Source organism: Hyaena hyaena, unplaced genomic scaffold (genome assembly GCF_003009895.1).
Source record: "Hyaena hyaena isolate Hyena2069 unplaced genomic scaffold, ASM300989v1 scaffold_41, whole genome shotgun sequence".
In the NCBI taxonomy this organism is placed as follows: Eukaryota; Metazoa; Chordata; class Mammalia; order Carnivora; family Hyaenidae; genus Hyaena; species Hyaena hyaena.
The window spans coordinates 2,243,624-2,263,602 of record NW_024080673.1 but is presented as its reverse complement, the minus strand read 5'-3'; the positions used below and the strand labels follow the sequence as shown (position 1 = coordinate 2,263,602).

The following is a 19,979-nucleotide window of genomic DNA, read 5'->3' as shown; positions in this document are numbered from 1 at the left end:
GTCAGCGATTCCCCGTGACTCCTTTTCTCTGCCTGTGACACTTCTGTTTGCAGTGGCTCTGTGAGCTGGCCCTCTGGAACGACAGCACTCCTGCTTCTGTTAATTTGAAATGACTGGAGGTGGTTTCTAAAACCAATTAATTCTGGGGGCGCCTGGTTGGCTTAGTCGGTTAAGCGTCCGACTTTCGCTTAGGTCATGATCTCGCGGTTCGTGGGTTCGAGCCCCGCGTCGGGCTCTGTGCTGACTGCAAGCTCAGAGCCTGGAGCCTGTTTCAGTCTGTGACTCCCTCTCTCTCTGACCCTCCCCTGCTCACGCTTTCTCTCTCTCTCTCTCCTAGAAATAAATAAATAAAAAAAAAAGATTTCTTTAAAACCAATTAATTCTGTGCTAGTATTTTTAAAATCCTGGACAGCATCTGGTTTTTGGTCTTGGCTTTTGTTTTGTTTTGTTTTCCCTCTTGCTTTCTTGAAAGCTTCGTTCTTTTTTGTTACTTCATCTAACCACGTATCGTATGCCAGGTTTCTCTTGCAGTTGGCAAAACAATGAGGAGAGACATCTTCATCTGATTTGTTACTTGATCAACAGATGTACCAGTGGCTTTTCCTCTTTCCTTCCCTTATTGAAGAGCCTGTTCTGGTTTCTGTTTCTGTTTAACCTCAGAACTTTGACAGATACAAAAAAGGACGTAAAGTAACAGGGGTCAGTCACCAGTTCAACTGAGGCATTGAAATTCAGCGCAGTCCTAGGAGATGGCATTCTGCCTTCACTTTTCTTTCCCTGGGTCGTCTCCATGTGCCAACTTCCACTGAATTATGGGGCTATAAACTTCCGCTTGTACCCTCACCAAGTTGCAGTCTACACGTCTTTCTTAGTAAATCCCAGAAAGTACAGCCATCAATATTTCCCCACATTATTCCCACAGATGCTTGCTCTGTATCTGACACTGGCCTAGGGACTAGGTGTGGTGGTAAGGAGTCTAGGCATTGCCTTGGTTGGTGGAAGACATTAGGAGAAGAATGAAACATTACTGAGCCCTACTGTATGCCAGACACCTCAAATACACAACCTTATTTAAACCTTTCCCCAACTCAGGGTAACAGAGCAGCTCAGAAAGGTCAAGTGCTTAGTGTTTCTGCACTTTGCGTTACTGTTGCCCCTTCATATCAAAGGCAAACTAAACTCTGGTAAGTAAGTGATTTATTGCCTTTGACTTTGCATTCACATCTATGCTCCGAGCCCATTGTTTTTGAAATATATGGCTCTAATTTAGCTAGTTTGCATTAATGAATCTTCATTGCTAGTTTTTGAATACTCAAAGTTTTGATACCCTTCTTCAAAAAGAGCAACAGCCCTGATTCTCCTGAGGACGTTAAGTTGTGAAAACCAGGTGCTCAGCCATTCCGAGTGGTGGCAGTGAGCGAATGATTCATTAGGCAGCCTTGCATTTCCACATCATCGGGCAGTTTATGTTCTGTGTCTGTTTTTGCGAGCCGTGTAACTATTCCTGTGATAAAGACGAGGCTCTATAAAGTAATTACTCTGTCATTGTTTCAGGTATATTAACTTAGCCCTCTGCAGAGCTTTTTACTGCCAACAGATTTTAGGAAATTTGGAATGAATTTTTTTTTACCGCTATTGATATTACATTGATAGATGATGGTGATACACCTGACACCCACACGTTAGCAACTCTCGTACCCTTCTAGACTTCTTCATTTGTTTGTGCTGTTTTTTTAAACACTTATGTTGCCTTTGCATGTTGCTTGGAAATAAGCAAATTACCCAGCGTTCGATGGCCAGATCTTAAGATTTATACAAGCCTGTTGCTTCAAATGCCAATTTGGGCTGGACTAATGAGTGTGTGTGCTTGTGTGTGTGTGTGTGTGTGTGTGTGTGTGTGTAGGTGTGTGAGACTCCCTCATGAAAGAACAAAAGAAGCAATTTCATGCCTTACTCATCAATCTGTGTCTTATATTTCACAAACAACAGGCAGAAAGGTCTTTGCCTCTTTCTGTTTTCCCATGGCAATATGTAAAACTAATATTGGCTGAGCATGCCATTAACCTTGAGTTTAAATTCAGCGTACTTAATCCCTTGATTAATGCCAAGATTAATGCCCAACAGCAAAGGTTGAAAGCTTAAATGTTTGTGAGTGCGAGCATGAAATGAAATCCTAATAACCAGTACAATAATTGGGATTTATGGGCTGTGTTGGCAGCCAGAGATAACTTAGAAATGGTGTTGCATAGACTAATTTGTCAGAGTGGGCAGCGATGGATTGACTGTTTTGGTCGCAGGAGAAAACCTGAATGAAAAAACATAACTAACATTTTGGGACGGGTCAGGGAGTTCTTTAAAAATATCACCACACTGTTGCCTGAGAATACCAGCACATTGCTTTTAAACAGGTAGCCATTTGAGATAGGAAATCCCCTTTCTGTGAGATAATATTTCTTGGCACTACAGCAGGTGACAGAAATTTATGATCCTGTTCTTTTTGAATTCAGCCTTTACTTGTACCCTTTTCAAATCTATGTGTTTTCATTGCTCTTATTACCTGAATTCTAATGCGTCCTTAGAAAATGGATTTTTTTAAACAGTCCCTGAGTCTATCGCTGAGTGTTTGTCAGTCACCCTGACTGATCCTCTGGTTCTGTGGGCTCGGACTCCCCCCGCCCCTCCAGGTTTATCTTCTTGGGAACCCCTCCTGCTGTTACGGTTCACATACGACGTCATTTGTACTTCGAATTCTTGCTGTACCTGCCACCTTACAAAAGTGAGAAGGGCAAACGACAAGACTTGGCAGACCCCACACCCACACCTCTTGGCTCCTTGAAATCCATGTGTCAGACAGGACTTCAGTGTGGGTCCCTCCAATTTGTGTTTCACCAGCTTTTCAATACTGTCTCTTGTCATTTCTTTTGCATGCCAATAAAACCGCTGTGGAAAATTTCAAACATCTCAAAAAGAAGAATATGACAAACTCCCATGTACCCATGACTCAGTTCAGCAATTGTCAATTCCTGGCCAATTTCCTTTCATTTACTCCTTCCGCTGGTCCGTTATTTTGAAACAAAATCCAAAGGTCTTAGGATTTGTGAATATTGCAAAATGCATCTTTAAGACTCCTTGGAATCCTAAATCTACTCCCAGTGTAACTGATAATAATAGCCATCTCATATCTAGAATTAACATAATTCCTTAATATCATATAGTACCAGGTTAGTATTCGCATTTTCTAGGCAGTCTTATAAATTAAAGTTTACTTATTTGAACTGGGTTTCAAGTAGTGACCATACATTAGAATTGTTGGTGTCTCTAAAGGCTCTTTTTGATTTTAGGTTCCAGAATCTTCCAACTCTTTTTTCCTTTTGTTTTTTCTTTTGTTTGTTTGTTTGTTTTGTTTTTTAAGAAAATTCTTCATTTGTCTTAGTTTGTTATACTCTGAATTCTGATGATTCGACCCTGGCAGCATTGTATAATTGGGTTTTCTTCCCACTTTATTTCCTGTAAATTGATCTGAGACTTGATCAGAGTTAGGCTTTTTTTTTTTTTTTTTTTTTTTTTTGGCAAAACTTCTCTATGGATGGTATTGTCTACTTCTCTCAAGAGGCACGCATTGCCCAGTGTCTGTGTATTTATGATGTTAGCACCTTTTGATGATTGATGCCTGGGTTCATTAATTCCTTAGGGGTTCCTTCTCAACATATCAGGAATACTTTATGGGGAGAAGTGGCCCCTCATCTGGTATGCAGTGGCTAGGAGAGAAGCTCATATAGGCACCAATGTTTCCCTGTTGGTTTCTTAGCATCTTCCATTGGTGGCCAGGATTTGTTTGTCTGTATGCTTTTTGGCTTTTACCGTTATGAAGTCATTGTTTGAAACACATTTGATATGTTCAATCTACTCTAATTACTTTCTCACTGGTTCTCAAACTGCCCCTTCTTTGGCCAGTGGTAGCCAATTAATATTGTCTTCTGAATCCTTTTGACGTAACTGGTAGTTTCCGATAGTTTTTATTTATCTAGTCTGACCAAATCTTCCAGGTTCATCCTGCATAATTTCTACCTTAGACCCAGAATCTCCCATTTCCCCCAGGACCACTGGTCCTTCTTAGTAGGAGACCACAATCTGGGTGTGAGAAGCCTTCGTTGCTCTTGGGGTTTTCTGGGTGCTGGGGGATAAAACAATGAACAGAAAGATGAGCATTCCTCACTGGGGTTGTGTTTTGTAGGGGGAGGCAGACAAAAACAAAAGTAAAATATCTATCATTTAGATTACAGTAAGTGCCATAGAGAAAAATAAAACAGGAGAGGGTACTAAGAAGTGCTTACAAGGAATGATGGTGTGAGTTTTATTTTATTTTATTTAGGTTTTATTTTTAAGCAGTTTCTACACCCACTGTGGGACTTGAGCTTAAAACCCCAAGATCAAGAGTCCCATGCTCTACTGACCGACACCAGCTAGGTGCCCCGATGGTGTCAGTTTTAGATAGACCAGTCAGAAAATGCCCTGGTGAGAAGATGACAGGATGATATTTGAATACCAGTTTGAAGAAGGTAAGAGAGTTAGAGGTGGACATATCTGGCAGAGGTGTTTAGTGGGCAGTGACAACCATAAGTGCAAAGGTCCTGGGGTGACCTTCAGCATCCATTATTAAAAACAAGTGCATAGAAACTAATCTCTGGAGAGATTTTTGTCTGTTTTGTTCACAGAAATAATGGTGTCTGGCATACATATTTTTTGAATGAAATATTCTCTTTAAAGCCTTTTCAAAAAAAAAAAAAAGGCGATAGAATTTTTGTTTATTTGTTCTGAGTAACTTCTCCCAGCTATCACCTTTCTAACCTTGAGAAAAATGTTGTGAAATTTGTAACATTAAAAATCTGTTGAAACATTAAGTTTGAGATGTGAAGCCAGGGGTATTTCACGCACGTACTGACAGTCGAATATAGTGCTCATTCATATTAGATCTCTGAGGCATTGCAGGGGTTCAGATTGGACTGTTAGAATGGAATGGACCGATTTTATTAGAAGGCACAGTTTTCTTACCCATCTTTTATTCTCATTGTCACGTTAGCATTATTTGCCTGGATCTATGCCTGAGGCAGAGTTGCCCATGAACAGAGAAGAGGAGCTCTAACCCTGTGTTTAGAATGCAACTCCCTCTATAAATTTGGTGCCTTTGGCTCTCAATGTAGATGCAGCCTGGTGGGGCCAGTTTGCCACTGGGCCAGTTGCAGCAGGAAGGGTGCCTGGGGACATCTACTTGGCTATAGGAAGCATCTCGGTGCGCCTCCATGTGGTTGCTGGCGGAGGAATCCGTTTGCTGCCTCTCCTGTGTGAAGGAAGATTGATGCTGCTTCTCCTACAATGATCTGGGATGGATTGTTTTTTTTAATATTTTTATTTATTTCTAGGAGAGAGAGAGAGACAGTGTGAGCAGGGGAGGGTCAGAGAGAGAGGGAGATACAGGCTCTGAAACAGGCTCCAGGCTCTGAGCTGGCAGTCAGCACAGAGCCCGACGGAGGGCTCGAACCCACGAACCGCGAGATCATGACCTAAGCGAAAGTCGGACGCTTAACCGACTAAGCCACCCAGGCGCCCCTGGGATGGATTTTTGAAACTGTGACATCCTGGCTTTAGAAGCCTACTGGTTTTTGGCACATGGAGTACTTACTGTAGCTTTTAAGTTCTTACCCTTCCCTAACCACTAGAGAACCATGTTGGATTGCCCAGTCTTTTGCTCCCTCTTGCACATCTGAACTTTCTGTTCATAACATTCCTGCCTCCCTTGATAGGGGGTGGTATACAGTATTCTAGAAAACACATGAGGCTCCGTTGCCTGCCTGCATACAATTACCTATGTTGTCTGTAGCTTTTCATCTTGTTCCTCTTCACTGAGATCAAGGGAAAGCCTATCTCACCTGCCTTGGTTGTATTGTTGGAAGGTTCTCATGAAGTGATGAAAATGGGTAAGTGCTGTGTACATGGAAAAGCATGTCCTCATGAATATCTTTAGTTTTCAAGTCATGTCTTTGAATTATTCATTCACCACTCAAACTGTGAATGTAGTTTCCACAAGTGGTGACTATTCCAAGGAGAAAAAAAAAAAGTGCAGTAAAGACACAGAGAGGCCAGGTATGTGGGTCAGGGAAGGCTTCTCTGAGGAAAAGTTAAAACATAATGTGGAGGTAAGGGAGTGACACATGGAACTCTCTGGAAGGAAGAGGGTTTCAGATGGAAAGAATAGCAAATGCCTAAGTCCTCAGGTATAGGGTTACCAGATAAAATGCAGGGTACTCAATGATAGTTGAATTTGAGGTAAAGAGTAATTTTTTAAACTATAAATAGGTGATAAATACTACACGGAGCACCCTTATACTTAAAAAAATCATTATTTGAAATTCTGATTTAACTGGGAATCCTTTTTTCACAGCCCCCCTCTATACACACGAATCTATGCACACGAATCTGGCACTGTGTGAGGTAGGAACGTTCTGTTTGGACTTGCAAGGAGGGTCTTGTGTGTAGAGAAGGGGGAGTGAGGCAGGCAGTGTAAGGGTTGAGGTGAAATTCTATAGGATCTCAGTATGAATTCGGGGTTCTATTCTAAGTTCAAGGAGAAAGCCACTGAAGGGTTTGAGGTAGCATAGGATGTGATCCAGTTTAGGCTTTAAAACAATCACTCTCGCTGCAGAGAACAGACGTTGGGGGCAAGAGTTGCCAGCAGGGAGACGTTCTGCTTTCATTGCCCTTATAGTGCTTGCCACGCAGTAGAAGCAGAGCAAACTTGTTTTGAAGGATATTATATAAAAGATGTAGGCAATAATACTCTAACCTTGAAGACCATGCTTGCAGGAATGTGGGACACAGAGGTCTGGGTTCTGTGCACATCACGTGGTGATGAGGCTCACGGGCTCTGGGGCAGGACAGATGGCTCATCAGTCCTCAGCTGTGGGTCTGTGCTGTGCTGTGTCTTCATCTGGCGGGATGAGCAGCTTTTCCCAGGGATTATTTGAAGACCAGATGAGGTAATGGGTGTGAGGTGCTTATCCTAGTGCCTGGCCCCTGGGACACTATAGCTTTTATGTTCATCCTTTGTTTCCCTCACTTGCCCCTCATACACAACCGTTTTGAACCAACACTGTGGCCAAAATATAAATCAGCTCAGGTGTTTGGTTCAGAGGACCAGTCTGGAGAGCTGAACCATTTACGATGTGCAGATGTCTTAGACCATTTCATTGGCTTTTTGGAACTTGAGAGAGGGGAGTTAGTGGGGTGTGGAGTGGGGTAGAGAAGTCTCTTTTTTAAGCATATATCTGGAATGAGTAACTTCATTTGATAGGTCATCAGTATGACAAATACCTGTATGTGTATGTGTGTGTATACATATGTATAGTCAGTGTATTAAATGAACAGATACGTAGTCAGCTGTATCCTTTGGATATATAACTAGCTTGATAGAGTGATGTAAAATTATCTTTTTTCAGATCTTATAGTATAATCAATCAGATGATTAAGAGATCAGTGGAGCCAACTCCTTGAGTTTGTAGATGGAACACTAGGAAGCTAAGTGGTTTCAGGTTATATGCTCGTTGTTGGTAGAGCTGGGCACAGAGTCCGTTTTGGCCTATTCCACACTTAGTGCTCCTTGCCCGCTCAGCAGCTCTCTGTTCTCCACAAAGGTTGGCCTTTAAGGGTGGCTGTAATGTGCCCTGGTCTGCTGTTGTCACCCACCCCTTCAGCCCCCTGGCGAGTTTACCTTGGGAAGTCGCCAGCCCCTCGGAGCCTTGATTTCCTCACGTGTGACCTTGTCATGTTGCTTGGGTCACAGGGCTCTTCAGGGGATTAAATGATGTAATGTGTGCAAGCTTATTTGTTTTTTTCCCCAGAGACCCTCACTTAGTATAAACCTTCAGTAAATGTATGCTTATATAATGTCATTCCTTTAGACATTATTCTATTAATAACCATTTATTATAAAAAAAATCATCGCATGCAGATTAGCATAAAGAAGAAAGTGAAAAGCACCCATAACACCATCATCCAGAGATAAGCTCACCTTTGTTATGCATTTTTCTATTTAATTTTGATTGCACTTACTATCTGAAAAATACAGCATGAAATTCTATATGTCACTGATCCATTAGAGCAAAACACTTCACATTAATCACAAGAGAAGAGGCCATAACAGTGCCTGATCATTATTCTTTCAAGAGTAGAACATTACTATCAAGAGTTATACCAGTTATGCATAAATACGTGCGTATGTATGTTAAATCTCCCACTAGTTTTTGCTGTAATTTTATTACTTCTTTCCTCTCTAAAATCTAGCTTGAGGGGTGCCTCGGTGGCTCAGTTGGTTAGGCACCTGACTGCGGCTTAGGTCATGATATTGTGTTTCATGGGTTTGAGCTGACAGCTCAGAGCCTGGAGCCTGCTTGGGATTCTGTGTCTCACTCTCTCTGTCCCTCTCCCGCTCATGCTCTGTGTCTTGCTCTCTCAAAAATAAATAAACATTAAAAAAAATAAACATATAAAATCTAACTTGAGTTGTAAATGTATCTACCAGCAGTTTCTTTTTTCTTAAATGTAATGAATGGTTCATTCTACAGACCTTGAAAGTAAGCATGACCTACTTGAGCTGTTTAGACTGTTTTGATTCACATTGTGCATGATTAAGCTGCAAAAACTTCTCAGGTCAAAGAATGTTACATCATTGGGAGGGGCCATGTCAAAAATCAAATCAGTTAATTTTGCATCTCCTCATTCCAGAAAGGTTTTCTATAGGTCTCTCTCTGTGGAATACGTGTTAATGTTCCAAATTTCTAGCGTGGTTTTTCCTGTTTTTCCTGCCTCTACATTTTGTGGCCTAAGGATAGCGTGCTGCAAAGATTGGTCCTGTGAAAGGAGTTTTGCCTTCAAACTGAAGGTTATTTGAGTCATGGTTTGGCTCCTCTATTGACTTTTGTGTGCCTGCTGCCCTGAACTCAGGTGGTTTTCAGTTCTTAGACGTGTGGTGGTGATTTGTGGACTATCCCTGGCAGTGGGCATGAGGCAGTCCTGCCCCGGTGCCCAGGCAGGAGGCAGGGGTGGGAGGGGGCATTGGGAGGGGCCAGTGCCACATCTGTGGGGCCTGCTCCCAGGGCACATACCGGGGTCACAGTTGGATGGTGACCGAAGTATGGCCGAAGGGAGGGGAGGGAAAAGGCAGCAAGCGGGCCGATGTAGGCCCTGAGGGTTCAGAGAACGGAAGAGATGGTAAGAATGCTTTGGACTAGACGTCCTCCAGAGTAGGAAGGCGGTGGGCTCATTCTGGGGTCTAGCTTTCTTAGTAGGATGCCATTGCTGTGCTAGGGGGTTAGACTCATGAAATGGCCCTGGGTAAATCAGGCAGAAAATAAAATGAGGGATTAGGAGGTTGCATTATTAGCCTTGAGCAAGATTTTCCCCGAGTGTTATTAATGACCCTCTTATTTAGGAAAATGTTGCTCATTTGAGGGCTGCTTGTTTAGGTACTTAGAGTTATTGCCAGTCCTGGCTTGCTTCCAATCTTGGTAATCCTCTGAGGTTTCAGAAAAAAAAAAAAAAAAAAAAAAAAAGGGTTTTGTTTTGTTTTTTCCCCCCTCTCCCCATGGAGAAATTGGTTTATGTATAATTTAATTAATTTGTTAGCCAGTCACCCTATCACTGTGTACAAAAACAGCAACCTTAAAACCCCACCATCTTCATTCGGTGTCAGGATGTTCATGATTGGTTTGTCCTCCATTATGGGTGAACATGTAGCAGGAAGATGCCTTGCTAAAAGCTACAATACACTGACTCCATGTTCTGCACTTTCAGGGATGCCCTTGAAGCCTTGCAAAATATTACCCAGTGATTTAGAGCTGAGATAGATGATCAGTTTCGAAGAGGAATTCAAGTCCTGAGTATTCTGTAGGGAAGTCATATTTCAGAAGATCACCTTGGACAGTATTTTCATCAGAGGGAATTTTGGAAGGTTCTTTTTAGGACGGAAGAGTGAGGAGGGAGTATATTCTCCTTTATCAGTATCTTGTCCTGCTAATGCCTCTCCTTTCTGTTGATTTTCCTTATTCATCGTCTTGTTTCATCTTCCCCTATTATGCTATTTGTGGGGAAGCTTTTTTATCCTGACATTTTGCTGTGAACATTGTGTGACTTAGTGTGAGGCTGACTTCACATCTGTGCTCTGCTCGCTCCTCCTTACCTTTGTGTGGGGTTGAGGGTCTCACGTTGGAAAATGCTCACTGCAGTCCATTTGAAGCCTTCATGTTGCAAATAGGCTTCATAGCAATGTTTTATTTAGTCCATTTACAAAAATTTAATTTGAATTAAATAATTCATTCTGGTCTAAGAATACAAGGTACAGATGTTTGCACTGCTGCTGGGACCAGCTGAGGCTTCATCTGCTTGCAGCCTGCTTTTCTGCTGGTTTTGCCTCATTTTTCACATTTGTGGAGCTCTAGATATTGCTTCTCCTGGTGATATTGCTGTAAGGTCTCCGTAATTAGACACGGGCATCCGAGGCAAGTTAGTATTTTCGTTTTTTATGAGTAGAAACCATTTCAGCTTTCCTCCTGGGGAGTCTTTTGGAGTCCCTGAAGTCATTCACAAATATGGTAGGAGTCTAATTTTACGCCACAAGAAAAAAAGAGAATATTGCTCTTTTCCGATCCAGGCATTCCACCCTCCCCCAAGCTTTGTTCCCCTCCGCTTACTGCTTTCACTTCATTTGCAGTGGCAGATGGCTTTATGCAAATCACCCAGTTATTTTGGTCATAGTAAAAATCACCTTGCATTAAGAGCAATTTCTAGATTAGGGACGCTGCTGTGTTTGTTTGAAAACGCACCCAGGGCTGGAGGGCAAACCGTGGTGACTGAGCCGACTCCACTGACCTACAAGGCGGTGGCCCTGCATGTACCTGCCTGCTCGCTAGCCCTCCGAGGTGCCCCCTGCCTCTTTGCTCTGTGTCTTTAAGTCCATCTCGCCAGAGAAAAACTGCAGAAAAAAATACTTTGGATGGCCCTTCCTTAGCCATCTTTCATAATCTCACCATGTATTTGTACATGGATCACATGCCACCTTGGCGTTGTATGGCCAGCAAAATTAGTCAGTGCGGTTTTCCTTTTTCTTGTCCTAGAAATAGTGATTTTTGCCTACTTTGCTTCCATAACCTTTTTGAAGTAATTTCTGCAAAATCTTTTCCTCTTCCCCCCAACTGTCTCAACTTTTGTGCATTGACAGAGCAATCCATCTTCTAGAATGGCTCTCCCAAGATTACTGAGGGTTTTTTTTTTTTTTTTTATTCTTTTTCCTTTGGTCTCTTCCTCCAGTAGTTTTTACCATCTTCTTCCTTGAGATGAAATAGTGTGCAGTGAACAGCCAGAAAATGAAGGAAAGCCTTGATCAATTAGCCTTAAACGATCAGCTGCTTTCCTAATTCTGAGATAAAAGATTGAGCTCCATGGCTCAAATGCCATGCCTTTTCCTTTCCAGACATGCCTCAGCAGCGACCGAATCGTTCCTGCCCTTCCATTCTCATTCCCTTGCAATCTCAGTCCAGTCCCTTTCTGCCATAAGACCTCTTCTCCTCCTGGTGTACACATGGGAGGCTTACCCGATGAAGGAATCCGTCACTGTGAAGAATCTTGAAGGACAGATGTAAAGTTTGACTGTGGGCTCCATTTGCTAGGGTTCTGTCTGAGTGAGTACCTGTCTCTGTATCGCTAGCTGAAAGCGTGAAAGTCTGACTGATGGTAGTAATAACCAGTTAAATGTAGTGCTCACGGTGGGCCAGGAAGGTGCGTGGTGCTTTGTTCATGCATTAATTCGTTTCCAGAAGAACCAGCATACTTAATGTCTCTGATATATTTTTCAGGTTGAAAACTGGTGTCCTCATTTACCTTGGAGAGCAAAAAATCCCTATGAAGAAGCTGATCATAATTCATTGGTGAGTGATTTTGGGAACTAGGCTTACAATGTGGTTCTGATGCCAAGTAATACACATGAAGTCTTCTAGAAACGGCAACTATAACCTGAAATAATGGTAAACTGAAGAACTTCTATCCGCAGACCTGTGGAAATTTGGGTGATCAAATCCGTTAACCCGTAGTGTCTGTTTATTGAGCAGTTCTCTGAGGGTTTCTGAGAGATAGGCTACCCATAGGAATAAGGAAGGTGATGGTTGAAAACAATGTCCACACCTGTGCTATTGCTGAATTAGAGTCCAGTAGACATGAATGTGGAAGTGATGATCTCAGCCCGCAGGGGTTAGGACAGGTCGCAAAGAGTCCATGACTTTAGAGCTGAATTTCAAATGGTGAGTGAGCTCATAGTAGATCAGGGAGAGGAAGGTGCATGTCATGTGCGGCGGAAAGGTGTGTGAGCAAGAGTTCGTTTTCAGGGAGTAGAGCATGGTTCAGTGGACAAGGGAAGATGATATCGAAAAGATCAGTAGTGACTGTGAAAGGTTTTCTGTGCTGCCCTAAAAGCTTAAGTCTTTATTCTGTTAGACCAGGGAGCAGCGGACTTTTTCTGTAAAAGACCAGATAGTAAATATTTCCATCTTACCAGGCTGTAAGGTCTCTGTTGGAACCGCTCGATTCTGATCTTGAGCACAGAGGGCAACATAGACAGGATGTAAATGAACAGGCGTGGCCGTGTTCCTGGGGAACTTTGTTACCCATACGGGCCACAAGGAGGATGAAGATCTGGCCCCAGGCCACAGTTTGCTGACCCATGCTGTAGACCATGAGAGTCTTGGGAGATGGTTGGCTCCAGGAGGGATCGTGTGAGTTTTGAGAACGAAGGGTGGTGACCGCTGAGAGATGGAGTCAGCGTGTTCTAGATATTACCTGAAACAAATACAGGCGTTACTATTTTTCTGTTTTTTTCAGTCACTGGTTGTATCCAGCTATGTTAGAAAAATGTTCTTCCTGGCTTTTAAATTATTCAGTCCTGAATTTTAAATCTTGTTTAGCTGTGGTAGGAAAATGGTATTCTTAACTGTTAAAGTCCTTAGAAAAAAAGGAACTTTTGTTGGTTTGGGACTGGGACAAAACTGTAAATGAGCATTTATTTCCCTACTTAACTTTGTGGACACAAGAAGGCTTTTCGGCACTCACCATAATGCCAACAAGCCTCTTTAAGAATTGACTTTACTTTTTACTGGAGTCTGCCACCTCTCAGTAGATCCAAGCGGCAATAAATTCGGGTGCAGAGAATTTGAAGGTACAGCAAGCATACTCATTGTAAAAAAAAAAAAAAAAAAAAAAAAAATTCATCTTAATATAACTCAGGGCTTTGCAATGACTCTGGTGCCTTTCTCATTTTCCAATTTTTTAATGATGTCCCTTACAGCAGGGCAGCAGTCAGGGGCCTTTACTTTAATTTGTCATCTTGGGGCCTGAAAGTAAAGCTGTGCAGCAGACAAGCCTCACTTTTGAAGCCCTGTATTTAATTGACTATCTCTTTCAAGTTTTCAAATGTCACATCATGACAACTATTATGCTTTCTGACTTTTTATCTTCTGCTCATTTTTTTATTAAATTTCTGTTTCTAGGCGGAAATCCGCACAGATTTTAATATTCTCTACAGCATGATGAAAAAGCATGAAGAATTCCGGTGGATGAGACTCCGGATCTGGCGAATGGCTGATGCTTGGATCCAAGCAATCAAGTCCCTGGCAGAAAAGCAGAATCTTGAAAAGAGAAAGCGGAAGAAAGTGAGCTTCTGATTAATTCAGTTCAGTTAGATGCCAGTTTTCTTTTAAAATCCGATTTTGCTTGGAAACAAGACTAAGAGAAATGTCATGTCTCCAGTGATATTCCCTCGGGGTGAATCTGCTCAGTCTATTGTATAGCCATTTTGGGGCTTTCCTTTCCCCAGTTAAAATAATCCTACCTAGCAGGGACTGGCACACATGTTTCTTGGGTAAAGCCAAGCAGAGTATCTGCCTGTAAGATTTCCCTTTGACCCTTCCTGACTGTCTCTCCCTGTGGCATCAGGAAACGTAACCTTGGCTTTACCCAAATACAGCCTTGGAGTGCTGGCTATTCGATCGTAATGGCAGTCTCCTTTTTGGGGTACTTGTCAGTTCTGGGGTTTGGGCACCTGGTGCGTTCTGCTACTGCTACGTTGGGTTGGTACCTGTGCTTACGTTCCAGAGAGAGAGATGCTATCAATTAAACTAGAGGCAATTTGTTTGAAGTTCATGAGGATTTGCTTCGAAAACCTCTGGAATAACCCTGAGCCTGAAAGATTTTATACCCTGTTAGTTATGGGTTCAGTGGCCTTGGTTGGCTTTAGATAAACTGTTCAGATGACCAGCAGCAGAGCAAATTAAACAATATTTAGTATCTGCACATAAAAATTAATTAAGAATGACTTTGGTATCCCTAATTTGACTCCTTTGAGATCCTCAGAAAAAGGAAATACAGATGAACTTGCAGAACCCCAAGTCATAGTTTAGTGGTTCCATTTAGCTTAGATCCTTTGAGTTTATGTGACAGCAGGTCCAAATGTTCAGGTACCAAATAGTCCTCTGTAGAAGAGTATGAGGTCAAAATTCCAGGTGGGCTGTTAGAAATAGAGTATTTTTATATAATCCTATGCCATAATCTCTAGGATACATCGTTAGATGAATAAATATTAGGTGGAGAACAGTGAACATTGTTTTTAAAAGGAATAGAGAATTTTATATATCTGTATACCTACAAGTGTACCTAAAGTTTTTACATATATACACATAAGCTATATATAATATACATTTGTGCTTCCTCATATTGTTAAAAATAGAAGGATAAACCACGAAATTAAAAATAAAGGAGATGGATAATGGTGTTGGTTGTGCAGCACTGTGGGTGTATCTAATGCCACTCACCTGGACACTTAAACTTGGTTAAAATGTTAAATTTTATGTTATCATATATTGTACCACAATAATAAGGGTCAAATATGGGAAAAGAGGGAGTAGCATGGTGGCAACAGGTGTAGAAACTAGACTTATCTAAATGTATCTTACTTTGTAGATTTGGTACTAAAAGCATTTTACATAAGGTAAAACAAAATTTCACTACAAAAAAAAAAAAAAACAGTACCTAAAAATCACAAGGAAAATAAAATATGAACTGAAACCTATTCAGTTTTGCAGTAAACACACAGGGAAAGACTATTCTTAGTGATTAGAACACAGTCAGTTCAGCATTTCTGATGGGATATCACAAAGGACTAAACAACCGCAAAAGATTTTAAGAGAAGTTTTACTAATCATGTAGTAGGTAGTGGTGTAGGTATCTTCATTCTGAATCCCTTGTGCATATTAGAATAAAGCGAAGTACTTATGTTAGTGTCCTTGAGAAGTGGGATTTTCAGTGTGGGAGAGAGGAAATGATATATGTAAGATGGATAATGTTATGAAAAGATCCTATAATCCTGAGTTTGAATGGGAAGTACCCGTTTGAATTTATGATTTGTTTTATCTTGGATGAGCGATAAATTTCAGCTACATCCAGCTACATCCACCAAAAAGGGCTATAGACAGCGATCAACCAGAGTCCCGTAAGCTCCAGACCTTCATCTTAGATACCATCTCTGCTAGATGGTATTATGAGGTTCTTGGAAAAATCGTTGGTGAAGGTCTGAGACAGATTGTACGGGATAAGCTTAGAACACCTGTCATACCAGAGGGCAAAGTAACTCTCCAAGCCTACTAGAACTATATCAGAAGAACTTAGAAGCCAAGTTAAACAGCCTCCCACTGGCAAGAGGGAACAGTGTGGTAATCCATAAGGATTATAACTACGGTTTATTGAAACACATCAAATATACTTCTATCCATGATTTGATAATGATACTTTGAAAAAACTGGACTGGTGGTCATTGGAGTCTGCTAAAGAGCAAATTGGTAATAGTGCAGAAGGAATGATAGAATATTACCATTTTGCAACTCCTTATGGATTAATGCATGTAATTAGCGATCAGTAGCTGGTAATATCACCAGAGATATGCAGTGTCCCCACTGACGGAAGTACGCAGCACCACCTCTGCAGTAGTATTTCCAAAAGTATGAGATATGAATTTGATCAGGCCTGCAGACCTAAATACTAATTTACTATAAATACAAGGGACGGAAGATTCTGGCATATAATCGGCAAAATCCAAAGTGTGAGAGACTCTACTGAAAATACCATCAGTCCCTCTGACAAATAAATTGCAACTCTCCCCACTCCCAAAGGATGGAGTTTAAGAAACCTAAGAAATAAATGAGACACTTAACAGTTTATCTACTTTATTTCACTTCTGACTCAGACAACTGCAGGAGAAAAAAAAAAAAAGGAACAGTTGAGCAAGTGTAAACATTAGCTGGAGAATGAATGATCTTAAGGAATCCATAACTATTTTAGGGGTGATAGTGATGTTACAGTTATGTTTTGGACGGAAGGGTTTTTTTTCCTTTTAGAGATACAAATTGAAATATTTGCAGATGGAAGGCTATCATCTCTAGGATTTGCCTCACCGTAAGCTATAGGGGTTGGGAGAAAATAAAGGGTATACCTTAAATAAGATTTGCCGTGAGCTAATAACTGTGAAATTTATGTGATGAGTACATTGGAACTGACTGCATTGTCATTTCTGATTTGGGATATGCTTGAATTTTTTTATGTTAAAATCTTAAAAATATCCCAACTGTGGGAGGGAAATAAACACCAATATTGTTAAAACGAGATTTTATTGTTCTGGCTTACTCTCCATTAATTCTCATTTTCCAAATATATCCTGCTTTTTAAAAACTGTCCATATCTCGTGCTCATAGCCATAGCAAGGGCAGTAGTGACTTTATTTCCTTCCATTTTTTGGGTACTTTCTAGAAAAATCTTATGCCACATTGAGATTTCATTAGAACGTAAGCGTTACTTTAGAATTGGTTGATTGCTTTTGGTGTGTTACTATGGAGTTTGTACTCGGTTCAGTGGGAATCAATATATGCCTCTCCTTTATTTATTTATTTATTTTTTTCAGGTCCTTGTTCACCTGGGACTCCTGACTAAGGAATCTGGATTTAAGATAGCAGAGACAGCTTTCAGCGGTGGCCCTCTTGGTGAATTAGTTCAGTGGAGTGATTTAATTACATCTCTGTACTTACTGGGCCATGACATTAGGATTTCAGCTTCACTGGCTGAGCTCAAGGAGTAAGGAGATTACTTTTCAATTTTAAAATCAGAATACAAAAAAGAAATTGTAAACTCTTAAAGCCCTCTATTAGTGTGTAATTTCTTGTGGAGGAAAATGAAAGTGATAATTCACTAAACAGGAGATAAGAAGATTATTTTCAGGAGCTAAATACATACACTGTGAAAAGGATAATATGTTTTCATTGTAGCTGCAGGCTCTAGAGGCTTCATAAATGAATGCCAGAAAATTCAAACTAAGGAGCTTATTCTTTGCTATTACAGGTGCTTCCACCATGTGCACCACAAAACATTATTGACTTTCCTAATTCTCTGTCTCTTGCTGAAATTCATACCATTCCCTACTCAACTTCAAGCTGTCTCAATCTTCAAACGGAGCAGACTCCTTTTTTATAATTTAATTTGGATAGAATGATTTTCTTGAAAGCTCTGCTCCACTTCTTTTTTCAGTAAAGCCAACTTTCCAGTCTGAATCTGTTCACTCTACCTGGCTTTTCTGTTTCACTGAAATCTACTTCGGGCTCTAGCCCTCTCCTAATCTCTTTATAGATTGCCACAGCTGGCTAGGCAGGAATGCTTAGAGCTCCTTTGCTCCTTTTGGGTAACTGCCTATGGAGACTTTGTACCCAGCAGCCAAGTGATTGTGTTGGAGTGTGTCAAATGTTCCACACGAAATACTACGAAATACCTTGAAATGAAATACGCCCCACCCTGCCTCTACTTTATTGTCCAGGATACTGATGCCCGGAGATGCAGCTTGTGATAGGTCCAAAGTCCACACACTTGATAAGTGGCAGTGTTGAGGTGAAGGCAATAATATCAGCAAGATAATATAAAGTGTCATGTTTTAAATGAGTTCCATATGCTAAAACCATGATACGGGCGTTAGTGACAGCAGTGTCAACAATGACGACAACAGAGTGTTGATGATGACTAGTAACAGCTAACATTTGTCAGGCACCTACTGTACATCAGATAGTGAGCATTTCATATATTCTATCTTACTCATCCTTAGCACATACTTTTGGAAGTAAGTGCTGTTGCTTTCTGCACTTCCAGGGTGAGGAAACGGAGTTGTTCAAGGTCATGTGGAAAACATGAGAGAGCTAGGATTTGAGTTTTATCCTGTGTCTGTGCTCTTGACCACTGTACTACATTGCTCCTTCCAGATCTAGATCAACCTGAGGTCTTCTGACCCCTAAACAACACCCTGTCCCTTCGGCATGCTGCCTCCTGCTTGCTTTAAAACACATTGTGTGGGGCCGCCTGGGTGGCTCAGTTGGTTAAGCGTCCAACTTCGGCTCAGGTCATGATCTCACTGTTCAGGGTTTGAGCCCTGCATCGGGCTTTGTGCTGACAGCTAGCTCAGAGCCTGGAACCTGCTTCAGATTCTGTATCTCCCTCTCTCTCTGACCCTCCCCTGCTCACGCTGTGTCTCTCTCTCTCAGAAATAAATAAAACATTTAAAAAACTTTAAAGCACATTGTGTGCACGACCATGAAGTAGATGCACTCATACGTTCAGCATTCTGCAGTCCTCTCTGAGCACTGGTTCTTGCTATGGGATAGACACAGATGACCAGCATGTGTTCAAGGAAATGCCAATCTTTGGTAATTACAGCTAATACATTGCATAGTAATTACACTAATTGCACTGTGGTTCGTACTGATTGAGGCACGGATGCTAGAATGTAAGCCAAGGGGGTACAGAAACTGAATATTGCTCACCGTGGTGTATGTGGCACCTAGAATAGTGCCTGGCACCCAATGGGTGCTTGTGACTATTTGAGGAGCAGATGAGTGATGGGGTGAGTGAATGAATGAGGGAGTGGGTAAATAAATGGAGAACGTGGGATCCCTAGGGACAAGTGCTTCCTAGGGAGATCAAAAAAGGCATATTAAGGGCCTCCCAGGCAGAGACTTAATTTATTGGTCCAGAAGTCTATAGAGGTCTTTAAGCACTGGTGATGGGACTGGATATGTCTTATTTAAGAAGATAATTATGGGAGCAACACAGAGCAGTGGTTCCTGAACATGCCTGCACATGAGAATCACATGGGGATGTTAAGAGACTCCCAGAGCCCAAACTGTATCCCAGGCTAATTAAATCACAATCTTAGGGGATAGGACACCGTCAACAGTATCTTGATGTTTCCAGATGATACCAATGTGCAGACACGTTTGGGAACCCCTAAGAGACCAGGTAGACCAGGAGTCTACAAGCTCTGGCTCAGCGCGCCACATGAAGTTCTCTGCCTGCTTTTGTTAATAAACTTCAGTGGGAACACAGCCACACTGATTGTTTATGTATTGCCTAATTCTGCTCTTATTCTACAAGGGCCGAGTTGCGTAGGTGAGGCAGAGAATGTGTGGTCTGCAGAGACTGAAGGATTCACTACCTGGCTGTGTACAGAATCATTTTCACATTCTTGGGAAGAAACAGACAACCTCATATGGTCAAAAGGCCAGATGAGAGGAGAGGGGTGCCCGAAGCAGCGTCAGTGTGGAGCTGCAAGAGCAGGACCCTGCTGTGAAGTAGGACGGCCATGATTTGGTGAAGGGCGGTTATGGGGCGTGGGCAGGGGTAACAGGCACCGCTGAGGACTGATTTCTGGGCAAATGGCAGTGTGGTCTGGTTAGCACTTTTTACTCCCGCGTGGGAAGTTGGCGTACAGTCGGGTATGTGGGTGCTCTCTGAATGCAAGGGTAGGTTTGTGTGGATGGGTGAGGAGATGGGTGGATGGAAGGAAGGGTAGTGACAAACTG

General features: G+C 41.7%; 1 protein-coding gene across 7 annotated transcripts in view; it reads left to right on the top strand.

Annotated features, from left to right (window-relative positions):
* Positions 1–19,979, top strand: part of MGAT5 (alpha-1,6-mannosylglycoprotein 6-beta-N-acetylglucosaminyltransferase) — a 330,034-nt gene that overhangs the window by 198,515 nt on the left and 111,540 nt on the right. For all 7 annotated transcript variants that reach the window (XM_039229960.1, XM_039229959.1, XM_039229962.1 and 4 more), the window contains 3 exons: positions 11,904–11,975; positions 13,587–13,748; positions 17,045–17,214. In XM_039229960.1, coding sequence (XP_039085891.1) covers positions 11,904–11,975; positions 13,587–13,748; positions 17,045–17,214 — 404 coding nt within the window. The remainder of the gene's footprint in view (positions 1–11,903; positions 11,976–13,586; positions 13,749–17,044; positions 17,215–19,979) is intronic.